The sequence below is a fragment of the Solea senegalensis genome, linkage group LG2 (assembly GCF_019176455.1).
Source record: "Solea senegalensis isolate Sse05_10M linkage group LG2, IFAPA_SoseM_1, whole genome shotgun sequence".
In the NCBI taxonomy this organism is placed as follows: Eukaryota; Metazoa; Chordata; class Actinopteri; order Pleuronectiformes; family Soleidae; genus Solea; species Solea senegalensis.
In genome coordinates, this window is record NC_058022.1 from 32,542,528 (window position 1) to 32,566,651 (window position 24,124).

Sequence of the window (24,124 nt, forward strand, 5' to 3'; positions counted from 1 at the left end):
ATTAAAGAATAAAATTAATTGAGTTTTAGTAGACTAAAGGCTCCATATTTTGGAACCTTGCGTGGATAGCGCATGTGTGAACTGAATTTCCGCTCAGCAAGCAGAAAATGTAGACAACAGAAGAAGTACTCGCCAAGGATAGTCATCCAAGCCTCGACCTGGCGAGCCTCGAACCCGCTGACACCGGCTGTCCTATTCCCTGCGTCCAGACTTGTTCCACCATCCCATGGTGAAGTGGGATACTATAGGACCCTGATGCGCGAGTATACCAGGGGCTTAAGACTTTTCTATGTCTTGTAGGCAAGGGTCTTGCTTTATGGAGGCCACCGTCTTGATCTGCCATGTCTTTTTTTTCAGCAAATAACATTCTTTCTGGTATGTGAAGGCCACCATAGTTCCCTGAAGGGAAGGGCAGGGGTGAGTAGATTCTGCAGTTTCCCCATTAGGTGTCACAATTTCTTTAATTGCACATTTAAAATGTCTTCTTACATAATGAACCTTTAATTCACAAACTGAATAGACAGAATTTGCCTTCATATATTGCAATGATTAATCGGTTAGTAAACGATTATGAAATTAAATGTCCGCTAAAGATTTTTTTTTTTTAATACAAGTTTTTTCAGCTCAAATGTGAATATTTTCTTGGGGTTTTCTCCACTCCAACAAATAAATAATTAAAATGGAATAAGTTTGCTTTGTGTAGAAAAAAAGACACTTCATTTGCAGGTTTGGGAAACACTGAATGACATTTTTTCAACATTTTCTGATGTTTGATGGACTTAATGATAATGGATTCCTCGAGGAAATTACCAACAGCCCTAGTGCACAACAAACACCGTAACAAGTGAATAGAATAAAGGTGAAAGCAAATTGAATTAATCATTGAATCTATCCGATGTGTTGTTATTATATAATGAATGTGTAATAGTTGTAAATTAGGAACTTGACATTTTGAACATGTATAAAGTAACTGTATGACTGTTTGTTTTTGTCCTGTCGTATTTGCATGACATTGTCTGTATGAAGGAATGTGTTTTTGTTGATGCGTCTCCATGGTTACCGCAGAGCAGCAGCAGCAGCAGCAGCAGCACAGTGGCAGCTTGTCACTGCAGCCCAGTCAGACTTTGATTGAACCTGGTGCGTTTTTTGTTTTTTTTGTCTTTGTGTCTCATCACTGAGTGTTTAGTCCCACAGTGAACAGCTTTCATGGACACACGGGTGACCTCAACTCCTCACTCAGTAAAGCGCTGGCAGCTCAGTGGGACGGACTATGAGCCGCCTCTGCGGCCTGGGACCCTCCTCAGCTCCTGGACGCCACTGAGTAACAATCAGAGCAACCTGCAGGTCAGAGGAACAAACACAGACGACACAGCACCATCAGAACGGAACATTCAACTTAAATGATAAGAGTGGATTTAATTTTAATTGTACCAGTAACCACTAGATGGCAGAAACATACAAGTTTAAGGCTTGCTTTAGGATCCTGAATCTTTAAACTTGATTCCTAACTTTTTGTTACTGTGTTTATTCTGCAACAATAAACCAAACTTAGAATTTCCTTGTATGCTAGAACCTGCTTAGAAATGACCGGATTGGCACAGATTAAGGGAACGTTAATGAAAAATTGCTGTGGTAAATGAACTATTATATTGTTTTTATACCTGACTAGAGGCATGATGGTCAACATTCATTGTAATTCCCACTAGCTAATGAGGTTTTTAAATAAAATATAGGTTAAATGGAACATGATAGTGACTCCTAGTGTCCTGTATGTTTCAATTTGTCCTGATTTTTATTTAAACTATGCAAATAAATAAATATGAAAATGTGGTCACTCCATGTACAGTTAACGCTGTGTGAATGTATTCACCTTTCATCACAAATATTCACCCAAGCAATTTCTCAAAACTATTCCCAAAGTATGACTCGAGTGTCAATTCAGCAGTTTGTAAGAAATAATTGCCGCCCGGTCATCATCCATAAAATCAGAACTCCCTATTGGACGATATGTTAATTTCCCTCTAAATGGAAACATAATCTACAAAACTGACATTGTGTTCTATTGAAGAAGACCTCAATTTAACAATTGAGACCATTAACGTCTCAGGGTTAAACTTTAAGTCATTTTACCGCACCTTACACAATGAACCGTAACAGAGGGAGTAGCTGAAGTACTGTAGCATGGGCCCCAATATGTGTAGCAGTGCCCCTGGGTATAGGACCCATGTTTATCTGTAAGAATTATATATTTATTAATAACTTTTGCTCATAAATGAATCCTTAAGTTTCTTAATACAACCCTAAAAAAGGCCTCATCACCCAAATCTATATGATACATTTATTAATGGTACTCATTAGAGTTTTGGAAGCCAGGCTCTTACAAAACAAGGTGCAGCTATGTTGGTTGCGGTTGGTTTTTTGGTGTCATGTCTCCATTTATGTTCAGCTATTTGAGGAGAGGACGAACCTTGTGCTGCACTGGTTTGATCTGTGGACGGACAAACAGAGGAAGCACCTGCTGCACTGTTTGCTCACACGCTGCACAAAGTCACAGCTCAAGTACGCTCACTCTTATTATTTAAGTCATAATCGCAATGTTTTGTTCATCTCCTGCTACACGTTTTTGCTGACTTTCTCTGGACTCATCTCACGATCCGAGCAGGTACTGCCGGGATCTGCTGAATGAGACGGTTCCTGTGACTCAAGTGGACTTTACGTCCGTGCTGCCTCGGTTTCTCTCCCTATATGTGCTGTCCTTCCTGTCCCCTCGTGATCTCTGTGCGGCTGCTCAGGTCAGCTGGCACTGGAGGTTCCTGGCTGAGCAGGTGAGGAGCCCACATCGTGGACAAATGAGCAGGTTTTCATATAGGCACTGAAACCTTCCTCTCTCTCAATCCTCCTCAGGACTGTATCTGGACGGGTCGGTGCATTCGAAGAGGCTGGTTCCTTCCCTACACGCCTGATTCAAAAGAGTTCGGAGCGTGGAAGAAGCACTATGTCTCCTGCGTGTCGACGCTGGACTGGCTCACTCCTCGGGAGGCGGCCGAGCGATACGGGCCCCCCCTCAACCAGCAAAACGGGGATGTGACAGAGGAGGAGGAAGAGAGGAGGAAGGGGAGGAGGATGAGGCAGATGATCAGGGAGAAGCTTCAGGAGGAGAAGAGTAAGAATAACAAAAATAGAACTCAAAGGGAAAATAAATCACACTGACTTTGCTTTTTACTGACTTAGCTGGAAAAGGCTATATAATGGTGAGATAAAGTGGCAAATATATTCTGGAGATATATAGATGTAAGCAGGTGTAAATGTTGTTGAGTGGCTAAAAAGTAGTGTAATGCTGCAGCATTAACAGTCAATGTGGGCCCCATAGGGTTTTTCGGGCTGACCATATGGGTCCTAAGTGGGTTTGTTCATGGCGGCTTCACCCATGTTTGGCCACTTAGTACCCACTTAATACCCAAGTAGCCTGGAAAGGGTACAAAGAGCTTGTGGGCAACTTATGTAGGTCCCATATGGTTTCACTAACCTGGGGCCCAGATGGGAAGCCAAACACGGGAGGGTCCACCATGGAAACCATGGACAAACCTGCATGGGACATATCTGTGATTTTTGCAGGACTATCTATGAGAACCAGGAGAGCATGGGGCAGCTCCACAAAGCAAGGCGGAGTCAGAGGTGGAAGTGCCCAAACTGGGAGACCTAACACTGGGTTACAATTCAGTTCATGGCCTTCCCTAAGAACTGTCACATCATCTGGCCTCCATCAGAGCCAGGATGTGGGACAGTTCATGAATACTACTCAGAGTTTGGAGGCCTCCAATTCATTCAGGTGATTGATTTTGGCTTATCATAATAATGCTAACCAGATTTAATAATAAAACGTACTTTTATGATTTATTAGCTCCATATTGTGAATTTAAGTGTCTCAAACCATATGTCACGTTTTAGTGGAAGACTGAACAAAGCCTGTGGAGCACTGGCCTCCTTCACTTTCAGACCTGAAGAGTCACAAATATTTTCACCCATTCATCGCACCACTACTGCTCTCTTACTGCTCATCTCCAACCGGGTCCCAGCTTATGAGGTAAGAGGGAAAATACAGTCCGTCATAGAATTAGAGTCGTCCACTTGCAATTTCTCTCTTTCTCCCAATGCTCAATCCAGTTGTTGCTGAGCGGCGTGAAGGCAGGAGTGACTGTGGTTGTGTACGACCACAGAGGGACCCTCTCCGCTCTGTTGACCCAGGTGGAGGGGGCTCTAAGTGGGCAGACAGTTCAGAGGATAGGCACGTTAGCTCCGGCAGGGACAGAAGAAATCCATCTGCTTCAAAGTAAGAATGAATAATCTGTGTGGAAACATATCTGCTGAAAAATCAGACTGTTTAACTGTCCTTTTTAGTTATTAATCTAATAGTTTTTCTAAAGGTTTTGAAGTATTTTTGAACGTTTTCTATTTTTGTCTTAGAAAAAAAACACGACTTTTTAAGACAAAAAAAGAATACATTTGGACTCTAAAGTTTAAAGAGGTTTAATGTAAATAGTAAATGTATTGTATTAAGTCATAAAGTGAACAGGATTTGTTATTGGAATTAAATAATGGCTTCACTGATAACAATGGTGCAGCCAATTTATTAAAAAAATTTATTTTGCAAACTGGGTTCGTGTTTTGTTGTGTTTTTGGTCTGTTGCTCCGCCCACCACCACCCGACCAATCACACTTGTAGCAGTTGAACCCTGAACACAGCAGTTAGTCAAACTCAGCAAAAACTAAAAAGCCTCAGTACCCCTCTTAAAAACATATCAAAGAGTTAGATAGATAGTTTATTTCAAACACGTTCAACATTCACAATCATCATTTTTTTTACTTAACACATTTACCTTTCCTTCTTGTCACATGATTGAAAAGGAGTAGGCAGAAGTATAAACTTATATGTGGGGGGTGGAGTGGCTCTGTGGTTAAGACCGGTACCCTAAGTGCGAAAACCATCATGGTCGCAATGGTCGCAAGTTCGATTCCACCCCTCGCTGACTGTACTCTATTCCATTGTAAGTCGCTTTGGATAAAAGCGTCTGCTAAATGACATGTAATGTAATGTAATATGTTCCTACCCCCTTCCTATTACACACAACTCAATTTATCAACTACTTTCGATAGAGAGTCTTTTTATATAACATTTATACAACTCTCGTTTTTTAAAAGACATACATAGATTTTATACATTCAAATGTTTTTCTCAATCCACATTTGACCCCTCAGGCAGTACCCTCTCAGAGAGGACTTTGCTGACCACTGAATATCAAGTATTCTGGGAAAAACTCTGTGGCTGGGTGGCGCCATCTCAGGATGGGAGAGGAATTGACATCTTCTCCCCACTGGCTGCGTCTGGTCGGTAGACACAAATACTGCTCTATAGTCAGCATTTCTGCGTCTCTGTTTCTGACTCTCACTTCCTCTTTTCTCCCACAGCATCAGGAGTGGCCCTCATGCGGACTCTCTCTACTCTAACTGGTCTGGAGGTTTGTGCCCCGATGGGCCTCACCACGGGAAGTTTCCAGAACAGTGAGTCCCACATGCACAGAAATGTGCTGCCACCTTGTAATAATAGATGCACCACAAATCAAGCCATCACTGGAATAGAAATATTTTTTTATAAATACAAATCATTGATAAATCAGTAGTTTTGCATCTTTTTATTATATTAGTCAAAACAGCTGATCGGCTTTTTTTAATCACAAATTTAGCTGAAGTATTGAACTTGGACTTTTCTTCTCCTAGTCCTGGGTGAGTGGTCAGACAGTAGTTTGTGCAGCGGTGTATCGAAGCAGCACCCCGCAGCCCCAGCGCTCCAGTATGTGTGGGAGAACAGGCTTCAGGGCTGGTGCCGACAGGCTGAGTGGATGGAGGAGGCTCTGGGAGAACTGAGGCTCCACCTGGGGCCACAGCTACAACGGGTCAGCCTCCAGGCTGGAGGCCGAGCTCTGGGTGCGTGTCTCACACTCAAAGGACGCAGACACTTCTCCGCATATAGCTGTGCCTGGAGCGAGTTGAAACACGTGTGTTACGTATACTCTGTGTCCTGTAAACCCTCTGAAGAATCTCTTAAAATGTATCTACAGGTCATTTTTTGTGGGAGAAAATCTGCCTGGAGGAGATTTGTGTGTCGAAAGAGCTCAGCAAAGCTCTGACTGAGGGACTCGCTGCTCTGACCAGACAGGAGGAGGTGGGGATGACTGTAAATGTAAAACTGTACACAAGTACTCAGAACTGGTACTAATATCCACACATATTATCTCAAACTGTCACAGAATAGTTTTTGCAGATAGTTATATGTAATCATGCTACAGCAGTGTGAGTAGAGCTTTGATTCTCTCTCTCTTTCTCATTTCGAATTTTCTCCTTTTGCTCCTCCAGACAAGACCGTTGGAGTTTCTCGCTCTGTTCCTGACAAGGTGGAGTGAGAAGGAGGAGGGAGAAGAGAGTCATCTTACTGAAGATCATTCCTCTCAGGCATCACATTGTTCTCTGAAACCTCTCCCTGAGCTACCACAAGTGTGTGCAACTTTTAATTTCCCTTAATCCAATCAGACAAGGTAAAAATCCACTCACTTTGTCTTCACAGCTTTTGTTTTTTGTATCTTTTATTAGACAGTGTTGGACTGGAGAGGTGTTGTGGTCAGAGAACTGCACCACAGCGAGGGTCTCTATCTGGGGAGGCTGAAGGCTGTGCGTAAGGTACATCTTCTATTTTGAAGTGAATACAACACAAACATAATACTATGAAGATACTATGAGAAATACTATGGGAATAAAAAGATCATACACGGTAGCCGATTGGGACGTTCACTTGCTTCATTTAAAAAAACAAAACAAAACAGATGATCTTTCAGACGGGAGAGGAGGAGAGCAAACCAGTATTTTTCGTGTTTCTGTGCTGCAGGTGTATCAGGAGCCTCTGACAGCAGCTCTGAACTCTAACAGGGCCATTCTCAGATACGCAGACATCCAGATCATCTTCAGTCCTGTCACAAAATTACTGGAACTCAACAGGTAAATGCACACACACACGCAACAATATCCCAAAAAGGGAACACAAATGAGTATATATGTGTGTGTCAGTGTGTTTCAGGCGGATCTTCAGGCGAGGCTGCAGCACTGGGGTCCAGAGCAGTGTGTCGGAGACGTGTTCATGAAACTGTGCTCAAGTCTCAGAGTCTACACCAACTATCTGAACAACTACATCACAGCACTGAGCACCATTGACAAGGTCATATAAGATACACACATCCATCTGAGACTGACAGACAGATAGGTAGTGTATGAGTTGTATGAATAAAGATGATGAAATACGTGTGTGTGTGTGTGTCAGGGCAGGGAGACGAAACCTGCATTCCGAGCCTTCCTGAAGAGAGTAGACAGAACTCTAGCAACACACATGCTGAGGTACCAACACTGTCCATACATTATACCACATTAAACATCCAGTGTGTGTCCAAACATGCCTGTATACCTGTGTGTGTGTGTGTGTGAAGCCTCCAGGAGCTGCTGCTATGTCCAGCGTGGAGAATCCAGGAGTATGTGACTCTACTTCAAGCTCTGTGTCTACACACACTCTCTAGTCACCCTGACCACGCACACCTCTGCGCCGCCCTCAACACGCTGCGCCGCTACAGAGAATTCCTCCAAAAGGTACGACAACGGCATGAGATACAGATACAGACACCAGAAAAACAACACTTTTACCAATTCAATCTGTAAACCTGATTTTTGAAATATCAAATTAATGAGATTTAACTTCTACTAAGAATTAGTGGCATTTTCCAGTGAGACTGCCTTTCCAATGCGCATCAAGGCACTACGCGGTCTTCACTTACCAGAATGGATGTGGATATCAATGAGAACATCACACTCTCTGTCAACTCATGATGTTGCCATAGATACAGATGTTTTAGAGTATTATTGTTTAGTTAGTAAAACGTTAGGTAATCACGTATTTTGTCTTGTCTTGTCATTTGTGTTGATTCTGCTCCAGAATCCACTTAGTCATTTAAGAGCATTAAAGTCCAGTGATTAATGTACTGTATATAGAAATTTAACATATTACCCTTAAGTATGTCTATATAAGTGTAGCATTGCTATAAAATAAAGATGATAAGCTATTCATATGTCACTTCATCTATGTAAATGTACTGTAATTAGGTGATGAAGACAACTCAACGTGCTTGTTGATGACACCATCCTTTCTTGTACTATCTAAAGGCCGCTCGGAGTAGAGCTCATTATTGGATGTCACTCATTCGTACATACCTGACATCTTATAGCTCACTTCCATGCACAGTACCTTTACTCTACTAAACTCTATGGTATACTTCTGTACTCTACACTATACTATTACTATATACTATTATGCTATACTTATCTGCACAACTCCTACTGTACTCTTTTCGGCACTACTCTGCATTTCTCTATTCTATACTACCCATTGCTGCTCTAGTCTACTTGGTTCTACTCTTCTACACTTCAATAACATTTATTTTTGTCTCTGTTTCAGTTAAAGCGTAACACGGAGAGAGACAGACTGATGGTGGAAACACAGCAGATGATCCAAGGCTGTCCGGTAAAGACCCTGCTTCCTATCTGTGAAAACGTTACAGAGACACAAAATCTGTTGTAACATGGGTTGTGTGTTGCATGTGTGTGCAGAACCTCAGTGAAGGCAACAGGCAGCTGATCATAACTCAGGAAGCTGCTTTGCTCAGGAGTCCCGATGAACTGATTCCCGACTCTCTCAGGTAACTATCTACCTACATATGTAATGTTTTTCTTTCCTTTATTCATGACATTCATCATGTATGTTTGTGTTTACATACATGAACAGGACCTACGAGCAGGTGTCTGACCTGGGCCTCTTCCTTTTTAATGATGCTCTGGTGCTGACGCGGAGAAACGTGCATCACACACCGTTCGCGCTGGCGCACCGGAGCACACACACCTTCCTGGCGTCAGTGGCCCTCACCAGCCTGGCTGTCAGAGAGATCACACACACTCGCTGTACGTTTGCAACACTGTGAAGAACTGTTGAACAGTTTTTATTAGAGAACCGTGTGATCTTTGACCGCAAACGTCTGTCTCTGCAGACGTGCGCCACGCCTTCGTCCTGGAGGGTCCGTGTCGTTCCTGGGTGTGTGCCACAGAGAGAGGCGAAGAGCGCGACCACTTCCTGTCTGCGCTGCGTTCAGCCGTCCACTCTGCGCTGACGGCACATCAGTGACGACACACAAGGTTTGAACACAGGACATTGCACCCCTGACGCTAATTACACAACAGATTACAAATAAAAAATTGTAGGATATTTAAAAGTAATTAGAAAACAGTATTACATTATTACAGTAGATGTCTACCAGTATCATTGTATTTCTACAAACATAATACTTAATCACAGTTTCCTGCAACTGAAATACTGTGTTGTCTCTGCCTCAGCTACACATATTCTGGCCATAGGTCACTATTATGTCAATATCTGTGCTGCCTTTCTCTGGTTTAAAGGCTGTTGCCTTTGGAAATAACATAAAATTGACCCTAACCCTTGACACTGAACTGTAATTCAACTCTTTTTCAATTTTAAGCTTGAATATTTATGTTACATTTAGTTGGATTTGACCATATATATTGTCAAATTAAAGTAAGTAACATTTAACACCAATAAGCTAAAGAAATACACCATATATCATCTAAAGTTAAAGGTAACAATGGTGTTTTAAGTATGTAATACAGATCATAAACTAGTAGAATACAGAAATTCCTTTTTCAGGTGCAATGTAAACAGTTGACAATGTATTGTCGCTGCCTGGTGAGAAGCACAAACTCCCTGAGGAGCTCAGAAAAACTGTCTGTGTCCAGCCTTATATTAAGATATATCTTATCTATGGGATCATAGCGGGAACAACAACAAAAACAGATTACAGTACTTTAACTAACAAGTTAAGACACATTAAAGAAAAAGAAAAAACATATTGATTTATATTTACTTCAGTGGATATACTCAGATCAGAGACATTTCTCTTGTTGGAAGTATAAAAAGTATTTATTGATAACCAAAAAATAACACAAATGTCACATTTAAAAGGTTATTACTATCAACGAGCTGCGTTACATCATATCAGTGATACATTTATGTACAGTATTGCCACTGAAAATACCGCTTCAATAACTGTGTCTTACAACAGAGGTGAACACATGAACAACGCTACACTCTTGGTTTTGTTTACTTTTAAACAGTGATGTTCTTAAACACAGCTGTGACTGTGAATAATTCCATCTCTTTTATTTAATGGAGTCACATTTAAAGCTACTTTCTAAAACGGCATTTGTGTTGCGTTCGCGTTGAACTTGACATTGACATAATTGACAGAGCGCCACAGGTGAGGGAGAAGGAGCAGCTCCTTAATTAAAAAAAGCAATTATTTATGCAAAACACGAGTACAAAACTCTTTTTTAGAGCTCTATTTTAACCCCGAAAAAGAAGGATCTTGGGATGGTGTCACAGTTTGCGGTTGATTAGATTAGGGTTGTTGTTGTTGTGTGCTGCAGGCACGTGCGAGTGACTCTTGCTCTGCGCTCCGGGGCTTCCCGACGTGCTGTTTGTCCCTTTCTGTGAGCCATAGCTCTTGGGTTTGGGGATTCTTGTGGGTCCTTGACGTCGGAAAACTTCAGGAGGCGTCTGTAGGAATAAACAAAAAGAAAATCTAATGAATAGGGTGCTATTCATTTACAGTATGTTTGTGAAATATAACAGAGATGGAAATGAGGAAGTGATGAAGAGGGAAAGTGGAATGAGAGCCTTGTGTCCAGAGCTGAGCAGTTTGTGTGAAATATGTAATTGTGATTCCTCTAACATCTGTGGTGATTAGATTAGATTAGATTAGATTAGATTAGACCAGACCAGATCAGATCTGAGTTTAGATTACATTAGACTAGACTATTATTATAGGACAATAAACTCAGGTCAGTAGCATACAACAAGCAAGGCAATAAATAAATAAATAACAAAACAGTCCAAAACATATTAAGAGGAAACGTGTATTGCATTTGAATTAAACTTAACAATAATAATAATAATAATAATAATAATAATAATAAAAAGAATAGAATATAATAATAGGTCAGGAGGGAGTGAATTCCAGAGCTGGGGGACATGGTGGCTGAATGCTTTTCAAGTTGATCTTTACTTCAATATTTACTGTGCTTTAGATTTAAAAGAAGATGGAACATTAACCACATGAGACAACATCAAACTATGAACTACTTTTACTATCCCTAATGCACAGATGTGACCTCAAAGTTATGAATTGTTTCTATCATTTATGTAGTTTTTTCTTTGTATTCTTTGTTTCTTTTTTCTTTTTTTAATAGTATAAAACAATCATATTTCTCATTTTGGACCTGATCCTCACTGGCTGAGTTGTTTCCAATGCAATACAGATTACAACCACTAGATGATATCAGACCATAAAATTTGAACCTTCAATGACCATGGTGCCAAACGTTTACTGCATTACTGCTGCTGCTGCAGCACTTTGGCCTTTTCCCCTAAAATAACACACTCAATTTTAAATGTGACAATAATCAACCATATATATATTTGTCTCTTTTGTCATTTCACAGCATAATACTGAAGTTTTGTGGTGAATTAGGTGCCTTTAAAAATCTAATCTAATATCCATATGAGCATGTTGCATATTGCTACAGCGCTTGGTCTATACAGTACATTGTTTTCATGTTCTTTTCTGCTTTTACATACATTTGTCCGGTAAACATCAGGACTTAAAGTGTAGCTACAGCAAATAATCGAAATGCGAATTAATCCGAATCTATTCTGATTGTTAATAAATTATTGACAGTTTTCTAATATTTTATAGGCAAACGGATGAAATAATGTGAGGAGTAGTCAGAGATGAAAATAATCACCCAGTTGATAAAAAAAACTTTATAAGTTGTTGCATCTCACTTTATTCTAATAGTAATAACAATAATAGTGTTACTGTTTCCTAGAAACTAGTGTTTGGCTGTTTATGTGGCACGACCTGCAAACAAGAAAGGGGGGAAAAACGATGATGGATGACACAGCATTTCTGGGATTCTTTAAACAACTCACTGCTCCGCTTACTGTGCAATCAGGTTTTAATCAGCGTGTTTACGTGTGCAGCCGTGTGCCAGGACACTGAGGCACATCATTTTTTTTTTTATGTTTTGGATCGGTACACAAACCATTTCCTGTTTACAGTAACCGTGATAAGATGTTTCCACAGTTAGGAGGAAACCTCTGTTCATCCATTTGTAGCACACGCTGTGTCGAACACAATACAGGAAATTATATATGTGACGTATACGTTAGCAAATGGTCAAAGTTGAACCATTTTTGTCTGTTTTGTCTTTTTAAGAAAATGCTAATTTATGATTCATGCATACATCTGGATGATAAATCACATATTCAACCATTTTAAGAATATTTAAAATCTATATGTCGATGAGAATAGTCATAGTTTTCTTTAAAGCTCCGTGAGCGTCACTCACTTGTGTCACATGTTACACACATCACGTGCTATGTCCACTCAAGAGTGAAGCTAGCAGGATGCTAATTTGCCGAAATTACACATGTCGCTACAAAGCCTGTGATGGAGGTAGTGCATCAAAATAATACTGGGCCTTATAGTCACTACTTAAAGGTCCAGTGTGTTGTCTTTCATTACCTCAGAGAATTTAAAATTGCCCTCAATGAACAAACTAAACATGTTTTGAGTATTGATGCTAACCCACAGCCACATATTTTCCCCAACACACTTGTAAGAGCAAGGCGTATTCAGCTGCAAGATGCAACTTTGCTGATAAATCTTGCCAATTCTGACACGCTGTGTCTTTAAACTGAGTATATGCCTGATATATTCCTCAGTCCTGATCCAAATGTGTCTCGTTTGCGGCTACAAAGTGAAAATATACCGGTATTTCCATGGTGTTTCATCACAGCACTGACTTTATTCCCACGTACAAACATCAAACCCTCGCTCTGACTTCAGAGAAGCACTCGGGCATGCGGAGGTTTTGAGAATTAACAAAATTCCACTGTGAACTCTATCCTTAAATATCCATCCTGGGTATTAAGAATTCAGAGTAAGTATAGAGCCTGTGCCTCAGCAGAGCTAATGGGCCAGAAAATGTGTCCGGGCACCGCGTCATACATCGGGAGTGTTGTTGATTTTTACATGGAAAGAGACTTTAATGTGCGGCTTTGTTCTCTCATATATCAGCGCTGCAGCAGGAGTTCAACTAAGTACTTCCTCTGTTAAAAAAAAAAGAAGTGGCGGGGCTGTCTCCGTGGCAACCAAACAAGGGGTTTGTTTTGGTGCTGAGGGAGAGAGGCTGTGTTTCGCTGTGTGTCTACACACTCAAGCCTTTTGTTTGGAGAATGATTCCCCCCCCCCATTCCATGCCACAGTTCATTCTCTCGCCTGTCGGTCAAGGTGAGCAAATTCCTTCACAATTATCCACTAAAACAAGGAAATCTGCCTCTTTCTGCCATGTCGTTTGATCATTGGACATTCTTTCTTTTTTTGGATTTACATCAGTAGCAGCTTGTTTCAAATCACTCCAGCATGTTTGCTGTTGTTCTGATGTTTTACTTAACTGTATGGCTTCTCCACTAAAAGGCCCTATGGCGCATCCAATGTGTCACTTGATACATGTTTTATCAGTCTGGCAAGGACACGCTACATAGATCTGTCCCCCAGGCCCGGGCCAGATGATCGCAGTGTGTGCGTGTGTGTGCGTGAATCGACAAAGTTGAAAGCGAGTGAGTCCGTGGCAGGGAGGTGGGGGCGGGTTCAGGGTAATTGAGGTCGCAGACGGAGATCCCAGCTGCTGGGATGTTTTTTTATTTTTTTCAAGTGGCAATTTAATGAATAGCATCTTGTTTAGCCGCTGCATCACTTTATCACACCCAGACTGATTTGGATCCGGTTTCTCCAGCTGTGCTCCTTCCCACTCATTCAATTTAATGCTTGATTTAATCATCTCCTCGTTGTCACACTGGGCTTTGTGTGTGTGTGTGTGTGTGTGTGTGTGCGTGTTTGGGTTTGCCACTTTCCTGCAACAGTTGTCTTTCTCTATCTAAAGCCTCTCTCACAATAAAAGTTGCTGCCATAGCCAGTTGTTACTATTTTGGTGGGGGTGTTCACACTGGCCCCTTGTCAAACCCTAACCTTAACCTTTTGACCTGTAGGAACAGTTTATGAATGTATTTGTCCACTGCAGGCTAACCTGCCTAGTTGTTATTTAAAGAAGGATTTGTTTTGAAAATTTAGGAATTCAAAGGAGAAGGAAGCACCTGGTTGGTAAGAGGAGGAGTGGATTATCTTAAATCTGTCCTCTTCTCCCTGGAGTAGAAGTTTTTGGCAATTGTTTTTATTCAACTGTGGCTCCTGTTCCTGGAAAATGTGATAGCAATTTTGTTAGCTGAAATTTTTTTGTTTTTGTGTTGTGACACCAATTCACCTGAGGATCTGGGCGATAGCATTGCCTGCATGACTTTAAAGAAAGGAACACCAGCTCTACCAGCGAGAATGAGTAAACACAAACTTAGTTCATCAGTCCAACTGTGTTTGTTCTTTGAAAAGCAGCTCTCCCTGCTGAAGTAAAGCACAATAAGCTCCAGTTTCAAAGCTGTAATTGCTTGCATATTTGTTCATGTACAAAAAGACATGCAAAGTAGATAGTATACCCATTTTTAATTAAGGGCTAATTCGTTTTAAATGTGGGCCTATAAGGCTGTTGCCTCTTTGGAGAATGAGACTATGCATATACTTGAACTCTCCCTTTAAGACTTACTTTGTTTGATTCCTATTTCTAAACTATTGCAAGACAACACATAAAACACATGAAATTAGTCTCCCATCAGCACATCAACTTGTGCTGACCCTCCACACAGATCCACTTTAAGCTAATCACACGTATGTGGTCACGTTTCCACTGCGTATGCATAAAAACCACACACCGAGGGATGTTTATGCACCGGGGAACATTCATACGTCGTAGTGGTGATTGATTTCAAAGGACATTATTCATGGGAGGAAGAAAAATAAAACAGACGTTTTCGGTTACAACAAGTGAATCGACAGCTAAGTGGGACTCTGCTGCTAAAAGATGACCGAGATGACGTCATCCACAAATACACGAGTGTTTCTGGGATACAGCTTTTCTGTTTTCAGTGTCGTAATCAGATGAATCTACAGGGTGATTTTAGGAGAATTTCCCTGGTTTCTCTAAGGAAAGTGTGGGCACAAGTATTAATAATGACCACTGTCGTCGTTCAGTTGTGATTTAATGTGGTGAAAACCACGTCACGACCTGATTTAAGTCGCTACTTTAGTTGCCGTTACGCCGTCTTGGACATTAAGGTATAGAACACAACTTGGACAAACAGCTATTTTACATAAATCAATACTGAAGAATACATTTTCATATAAACGCGGTGTACAAAACTGTGGATTTAAAGACACAGTATGTAATTCCTGCCACATGGGCAACTCTCAATCAAACAATAACAAATGACCCAGTTTGATGCCATTGGGAAGCAGTGTGGGATCATGGGAATCGCTGTTTTGTCGTCTCTCAGAATGCGCAGCAGATAGTTGTGATCCATTCATACCAAAAACACAATATTATGAAGAGAAAGAAAAAGGTGACACACTGGCTAACTAGTAGTAACTAACCCATTTCATCAAGGGGTTTGACCCAGAAGTCATAGCAGAGGTGGTAAAGAGGATGAGGAGGTGTTTTTTAGTTACTTAACTTAAATGCAGACCCTTTTATTTATTATATTTGTACGATTGAGCATGTAAATGACAGAAATATCAAGAATGTAAACTAAATTACTGAATAAATAGATAGAAAAGGGAGGAAATGAGGAGTTTATGTGGAGGATAAAGTAGTGGAATATGGATGGATGGATTGATGGATGGATGTTCTTAGTTGTTTTTTAACCATCATTATAATCAATATTTTTTGGTAGTATTTTAATATAATAGTATAATAATATTAATTCTTTTTTATGTTGTTATGTCTCGTTCTTTAGCAGCCTAACAAGCTAGCGCTAAAGGGCTAAAGTCAGTCTAATTTTATTAAGAAGAAACAAGGCTTAAATGTACTGTTCCTGTCAAATCACATAGTAACTACATGTTGCCACACTGTTTTGACAATTTCTTTGTTTTAATTTGGGCCATATTTTCAGATTTTCTGGTGCAAACTAGGTAGCGACACAAATTGGGTAGCGCCATACTATTTACATTCTGGAACATTAGAAGATAATCAAAAGTTGCTTAAATATTTTTCATGGTCCAGTGACTCCAGTGACTTATAACTATGTTTCACTAAAATATGAAAGTCAGAATATTTCATGTTTTTAAACTACAAGATTCCCTTCCAACATCAATATTTTGCACTAAATCTGAGTCAAGGTTTAGAGGTTTTAATTTGAGTTCCCACTGTATCATTAAGCACAAATCTAAAGTTCACATGAAGCTCGTTTTCATTCTCTAGGTTCCTGTGCTCTGGATGTGGGAAGAAACATTCATAACTGTAAATAAAGCAAGAGAATATGTGTGATAATCCCAGAAGTTTTGTTTTTGGAATCTTGTAATCTGGTCAACAAAGGTTTTTCAGACAAATCTTCCACTTTGGTATTATTTAATTAGATCTAACAAAGTGTTTTGACAGTTTTCAATGTTAGAAATCTGAGAAATTCAGATTTTGTTTTGAAAATTACACACGCAACATCAATACACTGGATTAAAATCTCAAGTGTTAAAAAAGTCACCGTGCATGCATCAAAAAAGAGAAGAAAAATCAAGTCAAACAAATGATTTCAATCTAATTGCATTTTCCTCAGATTATTTCTTTAATTTAACACAATCAAAACATGCTGAATTTAGTGAATAAATGAAATTGGCAAGCATGGATGACAGACTAAAACAAAATACTTCTTTTTACACACTTTAATTCTCAGAAAGTCAAACAATGTAAATTGTAATGCTCTATGTGTAATATTAAGTATAAAAACTGGTATGATACATCAGTGTGAAAAGTCTGACTATAATGGCAAGTTTGCCATTGAGTACAATACAGTAAGTGCACATAAATTAGAACCTGGTGTTTGAGTCAAATAAAGTGTGTTCATTTGGGGTTTTCTTTTCTCATGCAAGCAAACACATGTTTGAACTTAATCACACACAAAAAAACCAAGCAAATCAACCGAAATAAAAAAAAGACAACATTCAACTCCTGAATCGAGGAAAACAGACACGTAAAATGTATCAGGGTTTAGAGTTTGGGTTTCAGGGTCTAAGCTCGTATTGGATGTCGTGTGGGATGGGATGGAGGGGTTCAGGGATTATCAGGTCAGTCGTAGGCATTACTTACTGTAATTTGTGATGGCCTTTGGATTGGGGTGGGGGTGGGCTTAATCATGATGCTACTTGTGATTTTGCTGTTGCCTTTGGCAGTAGGGGTGCTGCAATTTGCAATCACCTGAGTCCTTTGCTCTTGGAGTGCGGGTGTGTGGCACGGACTCAGCGTTTGTGTCGGGGTGCTGATGCTCTGAATGAAGGGGCTGCCTAAGTGAATGTGGATTTTGTTGTCCTCCGTGGTGATGATGTTTGGCCCAGAGCTGTTGGACCTCTGGACCTGCCAGTTGCTCTGCCTCTCTGGGGTCACACGGAACACCGCGTGCCCTCCTACGACTTCCACTGGCTCCGCGCTGTGGGAGCGGTCAGGCGTGCCTGTTGTGACGGACACGATTTGAATAGGTGACATGGCTCTGTCTGGTGTTAGAGAGCCACAAGAGTCTGGGGTCATTGCTCTGGAGTATGTAGTCATAGTGAAAGGTGAGAGGGCTCTGTCTGGTGAACACAGCTCATCGGACACAGGGGAACCTTTGGATTTTGTTGTGGGAGAGATGGATTTTGTAGTTGGGGATATGGAAGCATTCTGGATAATGGTAATTCTCTGTTTGGGTGGACCTCCGCTTGTGGGTATGACAGCAGTGCTGGTAAATGACTGGGCATTTTCTGTGGTTGGGCTGGTGATCTCTAGTGTTGCTGTGTTGTGTCCGTGGTCAGGAGTCACTTTAATATGCAGTGGCTGACCAGGACTGTGGGTCAACACTACATCTCTAGGCTGGACGTGATTGCCGTTTTGCTGTGGCTGCACTTTGCCATTCACCTGATGCGGGGTGTCTTTTTTAAGGAATGGGACTCGTGCTCGTCTCATGTTGTTGTTCAAGTTATTTACATTGTTAATAATTGTGGGGCTGCACTTGGAGAGCTGAAGCTCATTGCTGTAGTGTGCGTTATCTTCAGGCTTACTGTCGTCGTACAGCTTGCCATTCACCACGGCGCATTCCAGCGGTGCCACTGTCGTGCAACTGGGAGACATGAAGTCAAGTGGCTCTGTCTGAACTTCCTTGGTGGAGACATGAAGGTCTGAAAAGCGCCTTCCGTTCATGCCAGGACGAAGACTTTTGCTAAATCGTCTGTATCTTTCAAGCTCTCGTGTGAGTGTCTCCATTTCTCTGGCCAGTTCTTTGTTTCTGACCTCCTGCTGGGTCAGTTTTCTTTGCAGTGTAGAGTGATCAGTCTTCATGTGGCACATAGAGTCCTCGGTCCCCATGTATTCGTGAATCTTCTCTTTCAGAGCTGCAACCTCTCTGGTCAAATGACTCGACTTTGCTTCCTCATCCTTCAAGCGCTTATAAAGAACATGCTCTTGGTTGCACTCTTTCTTTTCAGCCAGTTGATACTTTGAAAGTTCTTTCCTGGATACTTCCAGCTCCTGCATCAATGTTTTAGCTTTCTCTTGTTCATTGGTGAATCTCTTCTCCAGTGATTCGAACTCTTCTGTTTTTGACAAATCCCCTTCTACCACCTTCATGTCCTTTAACTTGCGTCTAAGGCGTTCAACCTCCTGTGTCAAATCCTTAACCTTGTTGTCCTCTTGTTGGAAGCGGTTAGCACTAGTCGTTTTGATGTGCTCCTCTTTTGCTTTGCTCCTCAGATATTCCCTTTCTATGTTCTCTAGTGATTGCAGCCTTTTCTTCATCATATTGATCTTTGATTCTAAGTCTTTGCTCTTCTCATCCTCAGCCTTCAGCTGGGTCTTCAAGTCATCCCTTTCCTTTGTTGCGCTGCACATTTTTTCCTCCAGCTCTGCCTTTGATCGCAGTGCTTTCTTGCTCTCCTCTATGAGCTTCTCTGTGACTGATGTCACTTTGTCCTGTTCAGCCTGAAGTTTGCCAGTGCTATTCTGGACCCTGTTCTCCATTTGCTTTAGCTTTTCTGCCATTGCCTTCCTTTCATCCACCAGTATGACTGTCAGAGTCTTCAACTTGGTTAAATCCTCCTTCAACATCATCTCTGTCTTTCCCAGTTGGGATTCAGCTGCCTCTAGTTCTTTGACCCTGACCTTCAAGAGTTCCAGCTCATTGGTAAGAACCTTTGACACCGTCCTCTCTTTCTCCAAGTTAGTTTTGAGTGAGCTGCATTCTTGTTTGCTTTTGGTGAATGCATCCTCTAACTTTTCTAAGTCCATAATTCTGTGGTTCAGTTTATCAACTTCAGCCTTCAGGCTATGGCTTTGATTTGCCTCCTTCTCCAGTTTCTTGTTGAGGTCCCTACAGTGGTCCTCCATTCTAATCAACTCTTCGTCCTTTCCCTCCATTTCAAGTACCCTTTTGCGCAATTCCTCAAGCTCAGACATGAGGCTGGAGTTTCCACACTCACCGCGGCTAATTTTGTCCCTGAGCTCCTGCAGTTCTTCTTCTGCTCTGCGCAGGGTCTTGTTGGTCTCCTCCAGCTCATCAAGTTGCCTGCTGAGGGTTGACAGTTTTTGGCGCAGCTGCCTGCTTTGGGCATCCTCACTGGTCAATTTGGCAGTCATGGTCTCTTTTTCCAGATGATATCGACAGGCTTGGTCATGTAAGTCAGACTCCAAGCGAACAACCTTTTGCTCCTCTTCCTGCAGACGGGCATTAGCTGTGCTCAGCTCTTCCTGAGCTTGTGAAGCACTGGCACTCAGTTCTTGGACCTTGGCTGTTTGTTGACTCAGCTGCTCAGTGAGACGCTGCTGTTCATCCACCACCATCAACGCAAAGGACTTGAGTTTTGTCAGCTCCTCCTTCAGGCTTGTGACCTTTTTATTGTTCTCTTCCTCTTTCCGTTCTTGGTATGCCTTTTCCTGGTCAATTAACAGCTTCAATCTGTAAAAAACAACAACAACAAGGGAAATAAGGAAAATGAGCAAGATAGACTAGATTTTCCTTTGGTGACATATTCTTTCCCACTGCAGGTGCACTTGCTCTTTAATAATACTCTTGAACATTACATTTAATCATTTTTATTATCTTGCTGAGCAGTTGCCAAGTAAATTAAATGATTGTGAAACTTCAAATTCCTTTCTTTCTTTCTGGCTTATTAAAAATGAGTGCTTGGGAGAATCTACACCCCCACTGTCATTCCTCATTGGGTCAACTCCAATCAATGGCATGTCATAAACACTGTTATTTTCCCAGCGTATCTAAATAGAGCTAAAGGTTTTATGTCATGGAAATTTTAACACATCATAAAATTCCATTACTTTTACTCTCTCGGGTTGGTCGCCTAAAATACCTCTGTTTTTTTTTTTTTTTTGTCGCCAACTAATTCTCATATGGTTTGGAAACCTGAGTCACTGCTGTAAATATTCAGCCTTGAGTTTTACAGTCAGTGCATTTCTAAAAGTTTCCACAGCATTCTCGGGTGAGACCTGTTCAGTCCTCTAAGAAAATTAGGAGAAAACACTGACACGTTGCCAAATGTTGATGTTGACCTCAGAAAAATGCTAATCTCTACATATTTCTGGCTAAGTTGAATTTTAATGAGGTAGTTGGTAGAAATGGGTATCGTAAGGGTTTTATTGTTACTGATTGATACTACTCTACTATTGTGATTAGTAATTTAAATTCATTTAGTGAATTTCAACATAATTGGTTGGCAAATGAGAATGAAACTGACATACCGACCGTTTGTTTGCATTTTATACTGATACTTACTGACCAGTGACGAACCAGTTAATATCAGTTCTCAACACCTGAGTTATTCCTGCTTTGTAGTAACCAGTTGTTTTCGTGAATGAACAGGGAATTTACGTTAATCATATTCATTTTGGACTTGATTTAAGCGGCATTGCTCACCAGAACCAATCGAAGTGTTTTCAGAAACCCATTTGACAGCATATCATATTTACTGATTAACCCACAGGTGCTATAGAGTGTAGATGCAGTTTCAGAGCATTAAGTACAGTGTGCTGCCCAGGTCAGTGCGTCTGACCCATGCATACATCGCCAGGACAAAGTGTCTACGGCCCCAGGAGAGGCCATGTTATGACTGCTGTGTCTATGTGTGTGTTAGTGTGTGTAACTGCAAGGCATTTCCACACAGATGGCCCTGCACTGGCATGGTACAATCCTTTAATGAAGGGGTTCCTCTACAAGCTGCCCTCCTCCCCCTCACCAAAACCACCACCACCACCTACCCTCCCCATTTTTTTCCTTATACATTTAAAGGAATTCCCCCGGCTTCTAAAGGCAATTACAGACCCGCAGAATTTATACTGAACTCCACACACACACACTCTCAGGAACTCCACATGTACACCGGGGTTGTGGGCCATGATGTAAGCTGTGGTAGGGTGGGTCACTTCTCAGCAGTGAGTGTATATGTCATTTCTTTCTTCAGTAGCTGCTAAAAGGGTGGGAGTGGGCGGGGGTAGCGGGGGTGGTGGGGTGCACATGTAACTACATCCATGTGTTGCATACGAATCCAGACCATATGACACGCAATAAAATATTAAAAAGGACATGTATGACAATGAAGAGTCCATTATTAGTTGTGGTTTGGGTGGATTTGGAAGGGTTCGTTTTGTGTGCGTGTCCATGTTACATGATTTTTTTTTGTTGTTCTATAGTGCAATACTTGTTTTTACTTCTTTATACACCACATTCTGAGGCCGATTTTAGACTTTTGCACTTTTTACAGCTTTATTTGATAATTACATAGCATATTCTGAATATCTTATTTTAAATACAGCTCCCAAGATGTATTAAGTTTCATTATTCATATATTTGATCATAAAGGCAGAGAAGCAGCGGTCACGTTTCTTTCTTCTTCTTTCTAAATGAACAAAATAATAACAATTCAACATTCAAAAGGGCGCAGGGTGAAGTCATAAACTTCTCTAGTACGACTTCCTGTTATAGCAAAGTCGTAATTTATTAATATTAAATGTCTTATTCAAAAAAAAGTGTAAAATTCTGAATGCATGGATTTTATCTGTATTTATGCACACTGACAATGCTTCTTTTAAATTATGTAATAGATGTTTTTTTTTTAAATTATCCATGAATGCAGTTAAATTATACGTTATGTTAATGATGTTTTTTATGTTTTATGTTAACAGAGCTGCAATCTGCATTTTGTTTTTACTTAAACTGTGACCTTGTCCATTAGAAGTGTTGACACCAGAGTTTAAACATCACTGAAAACTCTTTTGAGGACAAAGTGAGGACAAAGTGTCAGAAAAAACAGTATTTTACTCTGAAGGGCCAGACAGAAACGGTGAGTGAAACTTCCAAAACTCGCCTCCTGCCTTTAATCACTGTTTATTCAATCTCTTATCTCAGTCCCCTCTGTTTTTCTAGTGATCTCATCAGCCAGAGTAGAAAAAAAGGAAGAAATGTACTTTGTGTGTCCCAGTAGGACTGGAAACATTTCCCATCGTGGCTTTAAAATGAGCAGGATTTGACATGGACGCAAGGACTCTGTAGGTTAATAAAGGCGACGTCCTTTGAGAGGAAACAGCTTGTAAATGCTTAGAATTCCCCGCTCATTTCACACCAGTGAAATTACTTCTCCTGATTAATTTATTGGACTGGAAATGTCAGTGTTGATCTGTTTTTTCACATCAAAGCATGAAGTCATTTGGCCAATGCAGCCACATCTGAGACACTAAATAAACATGCGGATAAGAGCAAGAGTGACCTAGTCAGCAGAAGCCGCTGTCATGTGCATTGAGGACGTGCATCGATGACACAGCTGATCTATCCAGCATTTGTCCACATTTCCATCTCCATCATGTTTTATCTCATTACAGAGAAACCCTTTAATGATTTGGAGAAAGACATATACAGTATATACTATCGACATTACAAGGCACCCTACCACCCACTCTGCCACATGTCCAGAATCCGCAACAAGCACCGCTTTCTGTCTCCTTTCCCCACTCATGCATGACCACCAACCGTGGCTCGTCACTCTTTTGGGGGAAAACACTTTATTTATTTTTTTTATCCTCCAAATGTAAACACACTTAAGTGAGAGCCGTGACTAGACACGGCGTTCACATCACAGCTGTAACCTCTTCTTTAAGCAGGGAAACTGTGGCTCACCTGCTTCTCAAAGCTCCGCTACATGTTCCGTACTGTATGTCAAGTGATTGGCTCATATATGTACCGACGGACCCGTGTGTCCTGTGCGTACACACACACACACACACACTGTTTTTGAACAGGGAGCTTGTGCTTGCGGGCTGAATGGCCTCCTGTGTGACATCGAATGAAGGGAGAACACGTGCAGTCTACACGTATATAATATGTAGCTTTGACATCTATTAACTTCCTGGCAGTGGCAGTGAGGCTAATGGCGTGCTGTGTTTCGAAGAGATTTTGACTCCTGATTTAGTTATTTAATTATGTAAATTATGGATTTTACCTTTGCCAATTATCTGGTTACATGTTTTTAAAATGCTGACATCCTATGCTACCCTGCTTTTATTCTGTGTACTATTGTGGATGCATATGTGTGTGTATGATCTTATTGTGAGTGTTCACCTGCTTGTGTACTACAGGCAGTGATGGAAATTAGCTCGTAGCTTCATCTGCTTCATCTTACTGCCGTTTATATACTTTTGTACACGGTCCTTGATACAGCGCAAACGCAAGAAGTGACAATAATGTAGACGTAATTAAGTATTATGTGACACAAGGTCA

At 40.9% G+C, this 24,124-nt stretch overlaps 2 protein-coding genes across 5 annotated transcripts in view; one reads left to right on the forward strand and one right to left on the reverse strand.

Moving 5' to 3' along the window:
• Window positions 1–641: 641 nt before the first annotated feature.
• Window positions 642–24,124, forward strand: part of LOC122758719 (epithelial cell-transforming sequence 2 oncogene-like) — a 75,141-nt gene continuing 51,658 nt past the window's right edge. For 2 of the 3 annotated variants that reach the window (XM_044013012.1, XM_044013021.1), the window contains exons 1-21: window positions 870–1,344; window positions 2,447–2,559; window positions 2,663–2,825; window positions 2,905–3,163; window positions 3,616–3,829; window positions 3,949–4,084; window positions 4,165–4,330; window positions 5,257–5,385; window positions 5,467–5,559; window positions 5,776–5,982; window positions 6,117–6,220; window positions 6,412–6,549; window positions 6,646–6,732; window positions 6,938–7,047; window positions 7,117–7,264; window positions 7,367–7,440; window positions 7,530–7,686; window positions 8,549–8,614; window positions 8,701–8,789; window positions 8,876–9,048; window positions 9,135–9,279. In XM_044013012.1, coding sequence (XP_043868947.1) covers window positions 1,207–1,344; window positions 2,447–2,559; window positions 2,663–2,825; window positions 2,905–3,163; window positions 3,616–3,829; window positions 3,949–4,084; window positions 4,165–4,330; window positions 5,257–5,385; window positions 5,467–5,559; window positions 5,776–5,982; window positions 6,117–6,220; window positions 6,412–6,549; window positions 6,646–6,732; window positions 6,938–7,047; window positions 7,117–7,264; window positions 7,367–7,440; window positions 7,530–7,686; window positions 8,549–8,614; window positions 8,701–8,789; window positions 8,876–9,048; window positions 9,135–9,268 — 2,898 coding nt within the window. In that variant the 5' untranslated portion in view covers window positions 870–1,206 and the 3' untranslated portion in view covers window positions 9,269–9,279. The other variant, XM_044013029.1, reaches the window with a different exon arrangement.
• filip1l (filamin A interacting protein 1-like) overlaps window positions 10,073–24,124 on the reverse strand; it is a 72,307-nt gene continuing 58,255 nt past the window's right edge. The window contains exons 5-6 of one of the 2 annotated variants that reach the window (XM_044012993.1): window positions 17,467–20,299; window positions 10,073–10,717 (exon numbers count right to left, since the gene is read on the reverse strand). In XM_044012993.1, the coding sequence (XP_043868928.1) occupies window positions 10,538–10,717; window positions 17,467–20,299 (3,013 nt within the window). In that variant the 3' untranslated portion in view covers window positions 10,073–10,537. The remainder of the gene's footprint in view (window positions 10,718–17,466; window positions 20,300–24,124) is intronic. The other variant, XM_044013002.1, reaches the window with a different exon arrangement.